Raw genomic sequence first — 14,437 nt, forward strand, 5'->3', positions numbered from 1 at the left:
TTTCTGGTCTTGCTGTTTTTGTATGAGAGACTTAAAGGGGCAATCCACCACTTTAACACATAAGGGTGAGTTTAGTTGTATACTACATTTTATTGCTCTGGAAGTACCTGGAAATCCAGATGCCCCGTCCCTAGCAAATTCTAATTTGCACTGCACGGGGATCTGGCCCTGAAGAGCAGAGCCAGCTGACTTGCCAATCGGACCAATCAGATCAGTCTATCTGACAGAGGCAGGCTCTGGGCGGGCGTAACATGATGAGGACCACGTCCTTTCAATTTAGTTTTGGAAGAAACGCTAAGCCAACTACACTTATCTTTTTCCTTGAGAGAGGAACTGCCCTAGAAGCCTTCACTTCCAGGAAGGACGTTTTTGCTGTTTTGCCTACGGGATACGGCAAAAGCATAATATATCAGTTAGCCCCACTCTTCGGCAAACAAATGGGGCTTAGTGCAATGAATACATCACCTTGTTTTTTGCTCTGATTGGCCATCGTGCTGTCCAATTGCGTTTGGCGGCATTTGAAATGAGGCATTTGAAACTAACTAACTGAGGCATTTGAAATGCCTCAGTTAGTGCCACCCCTTGGGTAGGAAGGGTGTGTCGGTGAGGGCCAGACTCAAAATCTTTCTAGATTTGAGTCTGGATTTCCAGGCTACTCTGGAAGGGCTTTAAAGAGAAACTACACCTATTTTCAAAGTTCACACGTTATTCCTATGGTCTAAGATAGTCCAAAAATGCTAGTAAACACAAACAACTTTCTCCCAAATCCAAAAACTGGAGTGCTAAAACTCAAATTCAAATTTGTAATGTCATAAGGTATATAGACTGGAGCTGCTCCATAGACAATGAACAAAAGATGTTCTAGATGACAGTAAGAGCAGCCAGGGGAATGTTCTGATCATGGGTACATCTTCTGTTTCAGAACTGACAATGCTGCAAAAGAACAAAGCTCATTTGTATCTAAAAAAAAAAGAAAAAGAAAGAAAAGACAGAAAACAAACATTATGTGGGTCCACAAAATCAGTCTCCCATTCATTGTCTAAGGAGCAGCTCCAGACTTTAAACCCAATGACATCACATGTTAAGGCCAAAACACACTGGCAGTGAACAGTGCACATAAAAAAAATATGTTCCTATTATTTTCAATGTGCACACTCACACCGGGGCAGCTAGATGTGTGTCAGTGCTCCATGATGCGCTGCCTCCTGAATTTAATGCACTTTTCCACCACTTGCTCTCTTCTTGTACCAGCTCCTGTAGCAGCTCTTCCTCTCTACTCCTATGGCAGCTCAACTCCTCTCCTCACCATTGATGTATAAAGAGAACTCTGTTGCTGTTGCAGTATCTTGTGTATATGACAAAGAGTGGATTAGGAGAGGCTTGTTGAGGTTGAGAAATATCCCGAGCTAAACGACCCACAGTCCTCACATTTTAAAGACCATAGCCAAAAACATACTGCCTGGCGAGTCATAGCTCTGGCTATCGGCTCATCTGGTGAGAAATCAACTTATATCAAGGGTGTCCACACATGATTTTACGTTAATGCAGAGGTGGAAAACTTAAACATTTTCAGTAAAAGAAGTAATAACTTTGTGTGGTTGTCTGTTGACGAACTGCAGCACCATGCGTCCAGTGTGTGTGCCAGGGGTGGCAGTTGACATGACGCACCACAGTGGTGCAAGTTTCACTTAACAAGTGAAACATGCACCACTAATCATTTTCAAAACTAATCATTTTAGTGTAGGGCTGCCAGAGCTTTACATCTGTCCCACGGACAATATTTTTGACCTTATACACACTAACAAGACAGTGCCTAGAGGAAGATCAGCTCTGCTCTCAGGATTTCTGGTAAGTAGGCTATGATGTGAAGTTGCTGGTTATGGTGCCTTAGCAACCTCAAACGCATCCTGCCTCCGCACCCTTAAAAGTTGGCACAGAGTAGGTACAAGAGTAGCACCCAGCACTCGACCTCAAGTTTTTAAGGTGGTTAAAGACGTGGCATGGGTATGGCTCCTAAGACTATTTCTTAGTCAACTAAAACATTGAGTGAAAACTGAAAACACACTTAAATAGCAACAGCTAAAGCTATGCCAATACTCTTAAGTCTGGGGTAATCTGGTTACATAACCTAATTAATATTGCTGCCATTGTAGCAACTTGTCAAGAGATGGAACCAACTTGTCACTCAAAATGGTATGCCCTTAAGCATAACTTTAAGTCTTAATAAAATGTAAAGAGGTAAGTTATATAAAAATTCATCCCCCGTACAGTTGTCATGAATGTTGAAAGTAGCTATAGAGACCAAACCGCTTTTTGATTCATTTTTTTCCCACCAGGCTGTCAGCATGTTTATTTCTGTTGTAAAGTTGTGTATTTCAACATGGCGGTCTGTGGGGGTTGGCTCGCTTATGGAGCCAGCCTCAAGTGACCATTAGAGGAACCACAGTTTTCAGCACCTCTGTATTAGCGTTATTTTTCATTTTTCAGCCCTGGAAGATGCTGTTTCATGTGGATAATTCTGCATCTTTAGCTACATAGCCACCATCACTCCAACAATGATAACTGCAGACACACTGTCATTGTCATACTATAGTGAAATGAACAGGAATTGGATTGAAACCAGTGGATGCTAGGAAGGTGGAGGAACACACTGTTAAAAAGAGGACATAACAGCACTTTTAGAAACTCTTCAGGAACATGTGACTTTATGCAAATAGCCTAAAAGATGAATGCAAGTGTGTAACTAAAAACACTCCAAAATCTGGATTCAATAAAAGCAGTGCTCATTTTAATCCTCTGCAGTCTTAAAAACAATTAGCACGATATAAAAATGAAAAGGTGTAAACTGAGTTTATGTTTAATTTTCTCTCATCATTGGCAACAACCAGGAAACATTTACAACTCTTTAAAATGAGAAGATGAGTAATAAAATATAATAATAATCATAATATACTTCAGTTTTATAAAAGGCTTTGTGTGTCCTTGAGGCTGCTCTCACACATCACTGAGTCTCCATGGATACTGACTTTAGGTATATTTTACAGCCTGTTGAAGCAGCTCAGGAGGGTTTCCTACTACACGTCTGCCTCTCCTTTCACAGCCATACTCTATTGGTCTGCAAGAACAACACATATAGTGTCTGCGCCGAGGCTCGCTGTAAAAGTAATTGGTTTCATTGGAAAGTGGATAAAAAGCGGTGGCTGGTTGTGGAGGGCTTCCTGCCGAGTTTGACCGCTCCTGGGTTAATCACAGTCCCTCTGAGGCTGGAAGGTTTCCCAGTCAGCACTGGCCACCAGCCACAGAGAGCTCTGACTTACAGCACAGCCAGCTGCGATCAGCTGCAGGGAGAGAGGAAGGAACTGTTAAACAAGTATTCTTTAATGACATACAGTCTGTCATTCCTCATATCAACATCCAATCACTTTTACAGAGATGTGGGAAGTATGTCTCAGGTATACTGTATTTAGGAACATTTTTTTACTGGATTATCGCCATTTTTTGAGCCTTTCTTTTATAGAAATGTATGATGTTGGTGTGGTGATTATCAGCACCACACCAGCAGGCACAAGTATCATTTTTACTTTTTCATTTTCACTGAAAAAGGTTTAACAATGCTGTTCATCCAGCGCACATTTTAGAAAAAGGAACATTTGTACTTTTGTACAGTTTGACAATGCTGTTTATCCATGTGTACATTTTGCAACACCAGTCAGTCAAAAGTATTTGTGTATTTATTCCTTTAGTTTGACTTAAGTGTTAATATTTATAAGGATTTAATTAGCAGTGTTACCAGTGGGCAATATATATATATACATATATATATATATATATATATATATATATTTATAGAGAGAGAGAGAGAGAGAGAAAAGATGTAGGAATCCTGAGCAATAGCAACAGAAGGAAGACAAGAAGGAACACAAGAAGCAAAAAAGTCTATCTATCTATCTATCTATCTATCTATCTATCTATCCATATATATATATATATATATATATAGTATCAATTTATTCTTTGTTAGGATCAGATCAATCGTGATTGAATATAAGTTATAAATATTTTTTCAAAAGCCCTTTCATACACATTAGTGCAAATCAGTTGAAACTCTTCAGTCAGTCCTTAACACATCCTCATAGTTGAGTCAAAGTTGTATTTTTTAGTGATCTGACCATTCAATTTGTACTGAAATCCGAAATAAATTGTCCTCTCAATACAAAGTTTTCCCTTTTTATTTGAAAAGGCACATAACTTAAACGCATAACTTAGACACATTCAGCTTCCTCAGCTTCAAGTAGACATGTGTCTGGAGAATCATTAACGCTGAGGAATGCTCTGTGTGTTTTTCTTTCATTGGGAGAGGCTGAATCTGGGTTTATTCTCAATAAAAACACTCACAAAGTTCAATATCTGCAGGTCCTTTTAGTGTTTTGCCCATTTCTTGATCTAGACCGCACCAACACTAAGTTTGTTTTGCAGTCTTCATTTCGACAAAACATGAGCTGCCATTTCAGCACCATAAACGCAGTATTTTCTGCATGCGGGCTTTTGTTTTTGATTGATTTGACGTCCGCATAATGCTGACTTTCTCCATCCCATCGGCTGACTGAAACGGCCTTTTTGTGCCACTTGACTCCCTCACACACACACAGCTGCATTTGTCTTGCAAATCCATCCCCGCTGCGCCGCGTTCAGACGAGGAAAAGAGAGCAGTCGGACATCAGTGAAGTTCAAGCCAGCGAACAAGCGGAGAGGCTGTTCCATAGCAGCCGCCTTTGTCGATATCAAAACGGAGAGCTGGTGAAAAATGATGCATGCTTTTACACCTCTGAATCCTGGCAACTGACAGAGCAAGGGATGGGTATGGGGGGGTGGGAGTATAAAAACTAAAAAAAAAACCTTTCCCTTCCCTGGAGGCTGAAGTCAGTGTCGAAGCGAACAAAAGAGCCCCGGTCTGAACGGGTTGAGTGTCCTCTAGCGCACGACGGGGATCAGCAGCGCAGAATGTAGGAGATGGATGGAGACGCACACGTACAAACGGCCGTGACTGAAATTTGCATATTTGTAATTTATCACTTTTTTGTTGAGTTATTCAGGGATTTTTTAAAGAGGTGTTTTTTGTTTTTGTTTTTTTTTAAAGAAAAAAAAAAAAAAGTAGATAATTTGTCAACACAACTTTTCTGCAAAACGTTTAACAGTGCAGGAATCAGAGCCTGAGATCAGTCCTGTTTCCCTGGAAAAAAGCGCAGTGGTTATCTGCTTATTATATTTATGTATTTATTGCTTTTTGTCTTCCGTCTTGAGATCTGCTGTGGAATCACCCCAGTCTGCTTCATTTCCATATCTTTTCATTGGAGCTTCCTCGTGAATAGACTGTAATATTTCATGATGGGGCACGCAAAAGCTGTGCACAATGCCACTCATATCCACTCTGCTTTCAGCCACAACAATGATCATAGCAAGACGTCTTTATGGCTAATTCAGTCAAAGGCGCATCTCCCGTCCTCCGGCGCGGAGGTCAGCCCGCCGTGTTCCGTCCACCAGGGGGGTTTTCATAGGCTATAGGCGGCCAGCTGGCTCCGTCACACGACACCACACACACACACACACACACACACACACACACACACACACACACACACACACACATTTTACCGATATGAGCATTTTGTTATTTCTGAGAAAAAGATACAAAGTTTTAAAACTGACCCCTTTTTTCAGTCAGACCAAAGACAAAGCCTGGACTACGCACTGTTTATTTTCCCCCGGAAACATTTTTTGACTTGTCTCGTTTTAAACACAGTGATGACACATATTGGTTTTACTTCCAACACATCACATTAACACCCTGTATCAATAAGTTTCCTTTCAATATGTTGTTCTGAAAAAATAATTTAATATGTATTATGTTTGGATACGCGAGCGTGCTGAAAACGACGCATTTGCAGCTTTCATGCAAAGACAGTTCACATCCCACTTTTTAGCTCCTATGTTAAACTGTTGGTAAAAAAAATAATGACGTCAGTTTTATATTGTAAATCTGTCAGTGGGTGCATGGTGTCGGGCTTTCCATCAGTCTGACCAAGACCTACTGTTAAAGTCATGCACGGGACGAAGCACTGGTCCTATTTGTTGCTGCGGCACATCACAAGTCCCTGGTGCTCACATGGAGGAGTAAAATGCAGCCAAAAGTAGATGCATTATCCCAGCGCACAGCAGGCGCACCTTTACGCAATACGGTGAAACTGCGTGATGGCTTGTTTCTAGCCACCAGCTTTTACGCATGAACGCACTGCACCCGAAATCAGAATCAATGGTGAGAATGCATTTCTAATAGGAAGCTCTTCTTGGTAAATTATTTGTTTTACATATTTGTAGGCATCCTCTCGCTTGTTCTTTCGCTGGCATTCACATTTCATTTGTACACTGCAGTTCCAAATGCACGTGATTTTTAACAAAGCACAATTTATCGTGTGGACGCTGAAAAAGTACATTTTCTGAGTAACTGATCTCATTTTATTCTAGAATTATAATTTAGTCCATGCGCACTCACTTCAATCCCACTCTGTACATGCGTTGCCATGGATATTCATGCGCCAAAACCCAAGTCCTTTGGAACATATCCAGGGTAATGCATCTCTCTTCGTAGCCAAAAAGATAAATTAAGTTCCCTAAAATGTGCGACAGTCCGTGTCATTAAGAAATAAAATCCCCCTCTGATTATTTACCCATTAATTCTTCTGTCTGAGCAGCCCAGATTTTTTTAATGGGGAAAGCTGTTCGTGCGCCCTGGAGCCACTTGTTGCCGGCGCATAAAGTTGGAGCTTTTGAGAAGTTAAATATCCCGGAAAGAACACAAGTTAGTATCTCAAGGGCTTCACGAGGACAAAAGACCAGCGCCTTAGCACCATATGCTTAATGGCTACAGCCGTCCAGCCTTTATTAAAGGCAAAAAGTGGTCCTTTAAAAGTTGGAAAGGCTCCTTTATTTGAGTTAGATGGAGCACTTGCGCACAAAACCAGAAGCGCGCATTGCCATTGACTCGCCCCCTTTCTCTTTCTTTCAGGAGTCTGAAGCGGCCACCGTCATCGCCCGTTTCACTCCAACATAAGCTTTTCATCACCCGGCTTTGTTCTCGGTGAAAGTAATGCTGCGAATCAAAGAGATGACAATATTTTCCATCAGCTTGGAGACCCTGGACAAGAGCCCTCGAGCTTTGGCAAAAATCAGGGCCGGTTATTCATCCTGTCACTCCGCACCTGTGGTCCCGCATTCAAAGTAGACAAACCTGTCCCTATTAACATTAATTATTCACAAACAACACAAAGGCTGAAATAGAGCAGGTTGAAGTCTGTTTATGGCTTCTAAATGTTTTATTCCTCTGAAGATGTGCCCAAAGCTTTTTTCTCTCCCTCGCTCGCAACCGAGTGCCTGTCTCTCTTTCAGCCTTGAGTAGCCCTACAGTTTGGATTTTACAATCGCAGCATCTGCTTAATCTTGCGGATAAAAATATGACACAAAACATAGCTAATAAAGGATTTGTTAAATCTCGGTAATGAGTGATCAACGCGGGAAACAATGGAGAGGGATGGTGAGAGCCGTATGGTTCCGGGGGCACGCGGGACAGTTTGCTCTCTTGTGGAGAAAGCGCCAGGTGATGGCAAGAAAATCGCCATTCCGAGGAGGAGAACACACCAAATCCACCTCCTTTCTCTCCTTGAAAAAAATAGAAGACATAAATTTAATTGGCTTATCAAGGCGCGGCGAAAAGACCTCGCTGTTAATTGGCTGGGGGCGCACAAAACAAACGCAGGGACATGTTTAGCCTGGCTGGCCCACTCTGCGCTTTCAGCCTGGTGTCACATCATTGAAAATGTGTTTTATTATTGCAAAACGTCACATGCTTTACAGTTGCCATATTGTGTCCTGGACAAAGGCTGATGGAACATTAAAGACGTGGAAAACGGTGCCAACCCGTCTCGAAGACACTGCAAGGGCCTCTCTCTTTGCTTGCTTTTAGGCAGCTGCTGTCCAGGGACTCGGGCGTAAGGACATGAAAAGAGACAAAGTTTGAACTACCAGGTGCATCCCTGGAGAAGACGGCGGAGACCGATCTGTTCCAGTGGAACAAGGAGGCGCTCATAAAGATGTAATTTAGATTGGAAGGTCACGTCTGAAAGAAAAGAGCGCACGGGGAGGAAGAATGATCTCAGCTACCTCCCCTCCCTGACACACAAGCTTCTGCTGCTGCTCTGTCAGTGCAGCCACAGCAGACACATGTTGGTTACCGGCGGCTCACCGCGTCCTTCAGCCACCCTGTAAAGCAAATCTGAGTGACCGGGTGCCCGCATGGCATGGGTCTGAGAGTCTGGGCTGGTCATCCTCACAGCCAGAGGTTTTAATGACTTTATTTACGAGACGAGATAATCTGAAAATCTTATGTGTAGCTGTTGTTAGGCGTCTTTCCCAGTGCGCTAACATACGGGCTTAAAGCGGATTTGACAGCATGAAACCTCTTACTTTCTTCTCATTAATGTATCAGTCAAAGCTGTTTAACTAAAGCTTCACACCGTCACGGCTGCCTTTCACCGCAAAAGTTTTAGATTTGACGGTCTTTTCCTTTCATGATTTGTTAATCCAGATTTCAGCCACGGGTGCAAACCAATACACATATTCACAGCCGCTGGTGCGTAAAAGTGCCGATCTCTGCACCCTCCTGCTATGAAGACATCAAAGAAAGGGGAAAAAATCATTATAATGATTGAAAGCATTTAAAAGTTTCATATTTCATATTACTGTTCAGGTGACTTGTATTTTAAGCGTTAGAGCACTGAGTTTCATCCTTAATTAACAAATTAAAGAAAACCATTATATGCTGCAGGACTTCATCAATGTGAGTATAGCCTCTGAGCTCTTTAAAATGTCAGTGCGGTAGAATCGTAACCTGACTTATACGTTGCAATATAATGCTAATTATCTGCTTGGAGCAGCTTTTTAACAGAAATAAACCTGGTGCAGTCGTCATACTCTGCCTGCCGTAGAAAAAAAATGTCTGGGGGGAAAAGCCCTAAAATGCTTTAAGTTAAAGTATTAATGGCACACTGTCAAAATACTTCACCAGGAGCCGCAGAGTCCCGTGATCAATATTTTACTTGCAGGTGAGTAAATGTATAATATCAGCAATACAAATGTGTCAAAGTTAAAAAAAATTTAAAACCCATTTTTGTTCTTTAAAAAAGAAAGTCTCTTACAGAGTAAATGTGCATTTACAATGATAACGCCAATGATTTTAACTTTTTTTTTTAAATATCAAATTTGGGTACTTTATTCTATAGAAGTGCATTATGATCTTGTAAATGACAGGCTAACAGCAGTGGATCTGAAATCTATATCAAAGTGTAAATATACGGTATCAAAGAGTGATAATCCTTGCATCACTTCCATCCTCTCTCTTATATAACAAAACATAAGTCTACATCTCTGTGGAGTTTTTTTTTCCAGAAATGGGACTTTAAATATATAAATTCCAAACATGTTGTCTTTTTTTTTTTTTTTTTTTTTTTTATTTATTTATTTTTTTTTTGTTGTGTTTACTATTCATGTCTGAAATACGACTGAATTCAGATTTTAATTTCAGGAATTAGAATTTATTCTCAGAATGCTGACATTAATCTCAGAGATAATAATATAATATGATATAATTAATCTTCCATCCTCCTTGGCCCTGTCACAGCAATGCGGTTAGAGTCTAGCTGTCTGTGTGTCGTGGACAGCATACTGTAGGTATGAAAGCGCGTTTCCTGTCTATATGGTGAATCAGCGGCCTTTGAGCCCAGCGCCGAGCCTTTCTCAACCAAATTACTGCTTGGCGTGGCCCTCTAATGTCCAGGCCTGCTGAGAACTAAAGGAAATAAAACCTGTCAGACAGTAAAATGGTCGTGTCCTTTTAAGCCTTGCCAAGCCCGTAGCCGGAGTGACAAGATAGCCGTGAGTATTTCAGCCTGTCCCTTCCGCTTGACTGCGACCGCACCAAAGGATGTAGAGAGGCGCTCTGCGCTGCGCACACTAAAAACCGTCAACGGCACAAAGGCGTTAAGGTGCGAGAAACTACAATGCTACCACTGTTTTAACCCCCGGCTCTGCTGCTGCACAGTCACACAGGACCCGGCCCTCCTGCCAAAGAGATGAAGTTGCCCAGCATTGACTCCCTAACATTTGACTTTCTAATGGCTGTAATAGGATTACATGCTCCTGTCGCGCTGGTAATGAGGAGCGGACGGACTCACAGAGGACCCGGAGAGTCTGCTGAGGATAGGGAGAGAGAAAAACAAGAACTCTGGAGCTCCCGGAACCTTCAGATTAAAAGGCAAAAATAATATGGCATCCAAATTCAAATTAAATACCCGGTTTTCGTTTGCAAATCACAAAACAGTCACCAGATAACAGTTATGATAAACAGAAATATGAGCTAGCCCACCTGTTGTGCTGGAGGTTTTTTAAAATCCAAACTTTCACAGTCCTGAGACTGAGCCTTGCAGCAGTGCTTGGCATGTCGCTTCAGCCTGGTGTTTGCAGCTTTTCGGGGGCCACATGGTTCATATATGCGACAGTGTGTTGGTGGTGTGGGGGCGGCCGCAGAGGAGGCCGTGGGGACACATGTTGGAGGGATGCCGCTACCACGGGAAAATCTGTCCCAGCAGCACCTGGCAGCACAGAGCAGCATTCAACAGCCTCCCACCATACTGCTGCACGCCCGCGTGCGCTTTAAACACCTTCAGCTGTTGTGGGTATACAGTGTCTCCTCATTAGCATCTCATTTGCATATTTATGTCACAATATTGGGCCGTATTAGTGTGGGTCAGCTTCCCCTTCTAAATCTCATTTCGAATGAAACAGTAGTTAAAGTGCGTCTATTCACGGGCTGACAGGGTTGCACCTTACAGAAGGTACTCAGCATAATAATATGTCAGTATGAGGCATGATATAATGCTTCATTCATTCACATACCAGCAAGTGTGTGTGCTTTATGGACAATAATTATGTTTATACATTGATGTAAAAGATCAGGCTATGATCTGCTGGTGACAAAATAGGCACTGTTTGTAACAAAAAAATACATTTTGTGCAAGTTAATATTATGTTTAGTTTCAGAATGGATACTTTGCATTCTAATCTATTTCTCCTGAGTTAATCTCCATTAAAACCATCTGTTGTTAGTTGGACAAAAAGCTCCAGGGGTTTCGAGTGGACTTCAGCAGCTACTAGAGTTTGCACTAGTACGTTAACCTTGTGCTGTTGTCAGGCTAATGTTGCCAAGACATCTTATTTCATATTTGACCAGACAACAACAACAATAATATATATACGTAGGCTATATATATATATATATATACACATATATGTATGTATGTATGTATAATAACAATGACAATGAAAGTTTTTAATCAGTAAGTGCTTTTATTTGCAGATTGAATATAAATATAAATCACTGTACAACGATATAAAAATATTTCTCTTATTTATTGCAATTAAATTAAAAACATAAATTATAACTTGTGAAAAAAATAAATACATGATTGCCAGTTGCCTGAATTACAAAAATAAAATTATCAACATGATAAAACTATTTACAACATTGAATACAATATCGGGAACTGTACAATAAGCTCACATGGTGTTCACATTTTTTTGCAATGCGTTTTCAAAAGCGCATTATCACAATCCACTTCACATTTACAATGTGCGTTTTACAGAAGGAGTCAGAGGAACTCTGGTGTTTCTGTTTAGGCCACCAGGCCAAAAGGAGGCTCGTTCTCAATGTCCGTGAGGCCTGATTTGTTGTGCAGCTTTCGGGGGTCTTCCGGTGTCCAGACTTTAGCGGTGCGGATGATGTTCTGCTCTCGGAGTTGCTTTTCATCCGACCAGGACAGAGAGTGACCGGCGAGGGGAGGCAGGCCGTAGTCCGGGTCGCTGGGGGAAGGAGACCCTGGGGAGAGAAGGGAACAAGAGCATTGTTGTTAGTTTTTTTTTTTTTTTTTTTTTCAATTTTAGTTTTCATCATGTTCATCACCAGGACTATGCAGGCTCGTATCAATCCCAGTTATTGCATTCGTAAATCTGTGGTTAATTTGCATAAAAAGAGATGATCATCTTTTCCAGCCCATCACCACTAATGCGTCACTTGTCAAGAAAAACAGCTGAATTTAGATGTATGGTCGTAAAATGAACCTACTTGTTCCTCTGTGACAGATAATGACCTTCTTGGGCTGCGCGTGCGTCTCGCTGCTGGAGTTTCTGATGGGCAGATCAGACTGCACGAGCTCGGCGAGGAAGTTGATGTAGCCGATGGCGAGCCGCAGAGTGTCCACCTTGGAGAGCCTCTTCTCGTAGGGCAGTGTCGGGATGTGGGAGCGGAGCCCCTCAAACGCGTCATTGATGGACTGCATCCTCCGCCGCTCCCTGACGTTGGCCGCCTGTCTCAGCTGCTGCATCTCCATGTCAGACCTCATCCGCCTCCTCCGCTTCAGTAACGGCCCGCCGTGATGGCTCATCTGAGGGGACAGATCCGGGGTGCTGTCGGCGCAGCCGTAGGAGAAGGTGGAGGATGAGGAGGAGAATGACAAGTTGCCGATGTCGTAGTCTCCATCGTGAGGCGCTGCTCTGCTGCCGCCGTCTTTGCTGTAATAGTCTTGGAAGTGACTGGCGAGGAAGTCGACGTCGTCATCCAAAAAATCATCAGTGTCCAAGTGTCCGTCTCTTGAGGACTGGTCGGTGAAAAACTCGTCATCGTCGAAATAAGGAGGGGAGGAGAAAGAGTCGAGTCCAGAGAAAGGGTCCAGCACACTGTCCATCTTTGTCCCCGCTGCTGCTTTCTCCTCTTGTTGCACTAACAATGACTCAGTGTTCTTTTATCAACTCGCTGCTCTGTGTTCGCTGCTCACGGTCAACAGTTAGTTCTAGTTGAAGAACCGGCACGCGAGGATTCTTTATAGCGACATCCATAGTCGCGTGCCGCTTGCCAGGAGTGCCAACCAATCACAGCTCTGTCCGCGAGGCGCACCTCGGGATAATCCCCCAGAACACCACGCCTCCTGTCCTCAACTGTCCGGGTTTCAGCTAACATCTCAACTCTGCACTGACACCGGCTGTTCCCCGCACCAGACCCCGATCACAAATCACTCCATTTAGAGTTCCCTTTAAACGAAGCTTTAAAATGTCCTCTACAACAAGATTAAAGTAGCCTAGTTGTTCCCCCAAATTAAGGACACTGATCAGATTACATTCCCCACGTGATGACTCAGCCTTTTTTTGCTTTTTACTGAATAGTAACACAGTGTATAACCATATGACTTTTAGCGGAAAACAGGTTTTCGTAGAAATTGTTCTATTGTGAATTACAATATTTTAGGGAACATAAGTTAACGTGACCTCGCAGTTGTCTGACTACAACAACAGCACAGCTTCTCTTCCCAGGTGACTAACAGGATAAACTGTTGCAGGATATATCCATTCAAATGCTCAAGCCACTATGCAGTAACAGTTTCACAAGAGTTTTTCCACTGACCATTAAAACATAAGATGCCATTAAACAGCCACGATGGGTTTACGCTATTTTAGTTGTAAATCTTATCAATATTTTAATATAGCCTGTAGGCTATTTTGATCCCCTGCTACCTATGAAACGGCTGTAACAGGAGACTGAGGCCGTGTGAGATCACGAGAATAACGGCGTTATCTCCTCTTATTAAAGCAACAGGTGTCGCTGACAAAATAAACTTTCATAGCCTATTATTAAAGAGGAGGAGGTGGTGCAAAACTCTGACGTCAGTTGGAGTCCCTGTGACCAAATGAGTATGGTTCTGTGCAACAGATGCATCCACCCAGAAACCAGAAACTTAATTTAACTGAGATGAAGACTTATTATTATTATTATTATTATCATTATGTTTTATATATTTATTGTTTTTATATCTGTTTCTTTACTAAATCAAATCTAATTTAGATTAAATTTTAAATTAAATATAAATGAATTTAACACATAACGGAAATATTCTGTTTGGAAATGGAAGGGCATAAATAACGCAAGACACTGCAAAAAGCAACATACTTACGTTTAACAAAGTTTTAATGACAGTTGTTATAACATCTATGTTATCTATTTAATAAAGCTATCTTTACTGACCACTGTCCCTCATGGACCGATGCAGACTAGGGAGAAAAGGCGTACGTGTTTGTGTGAGCGACTGGGGAACATAGGAAAGCACGTGTAAAGAGCCCTCAGCCCGGTCATTTATTCAGCAGTAAGTGGGCAGCGCTGCTGCCATAAATACATGCACCAGTAGAGTGGTCGATGCGCCACTTGTGCCAGCCAGTGCGGTTTTTATAGGGAGAACTGGTTGACAAATAAAAGCACAGTGGTGGGCCCTGGAGCGCGCGCCTC

At 42.2% G+C, this 14,437-nt stretch overlaps 1 protein-coding gene across 1 annotated transcript; it reads right to left on the reverse strand.

Moving 5' to 3' along the window:
• Positions 1-11,481: 11,481 nt before the first annotated feature.
• ptf1a (pancreas associated transcription factor 1a) lies at positions 11,482-13,919 on the reverse strand. The gene is made up of 2 exons (XM_050074853.1): positions 12,230-13,919; positions 11,482-11,983 (listed from the first exon to the last, which is right to left on the reverse strand). Exons 1-2 carry the CDS (start codon positions 12,846-12,848, stop codon positions 11,781-11,783), a joined length of 822 nt encoding a protein of 273 aa, XP_049930810.1. The 5' UTR covers positions 12,849-13,919; the 3' UTR covers positions 11,482-11,780.
• Positions 13,920-14,437: the final 518 nt, after the last annotated feature.

Source organism: Epinephelus moara, chromosome 21 (assembly GCF_006386435.1).
Source record: "Epinephelus moara isolate mb chromosome 21, YSFRI_EMoa_1.0, whole genome shotgun sequence".
Lineage (NCBI taxonomy): Eukaryota > Metazoa > Chordata > Actinopteri > Perciformes > Serranidae > Epinephelus > Epinephelus moara.

Coding starts and splice junctions, on each gene's coding strand:
- ptf1a (XM_050074853.1), bottom strand. CDS start 12,848: ATGGACAGTGTGCTGGACCCTTTCTCTGGACTCGACTCTTTCTCCTCC. Junction 11,984..12,229: donor TATCTGTCACAGAGGAACAA/GTAGGTTCATTT, acceptor TTCTCTCCCCAG/GGTCTCCTTCCCCCAGCGAC.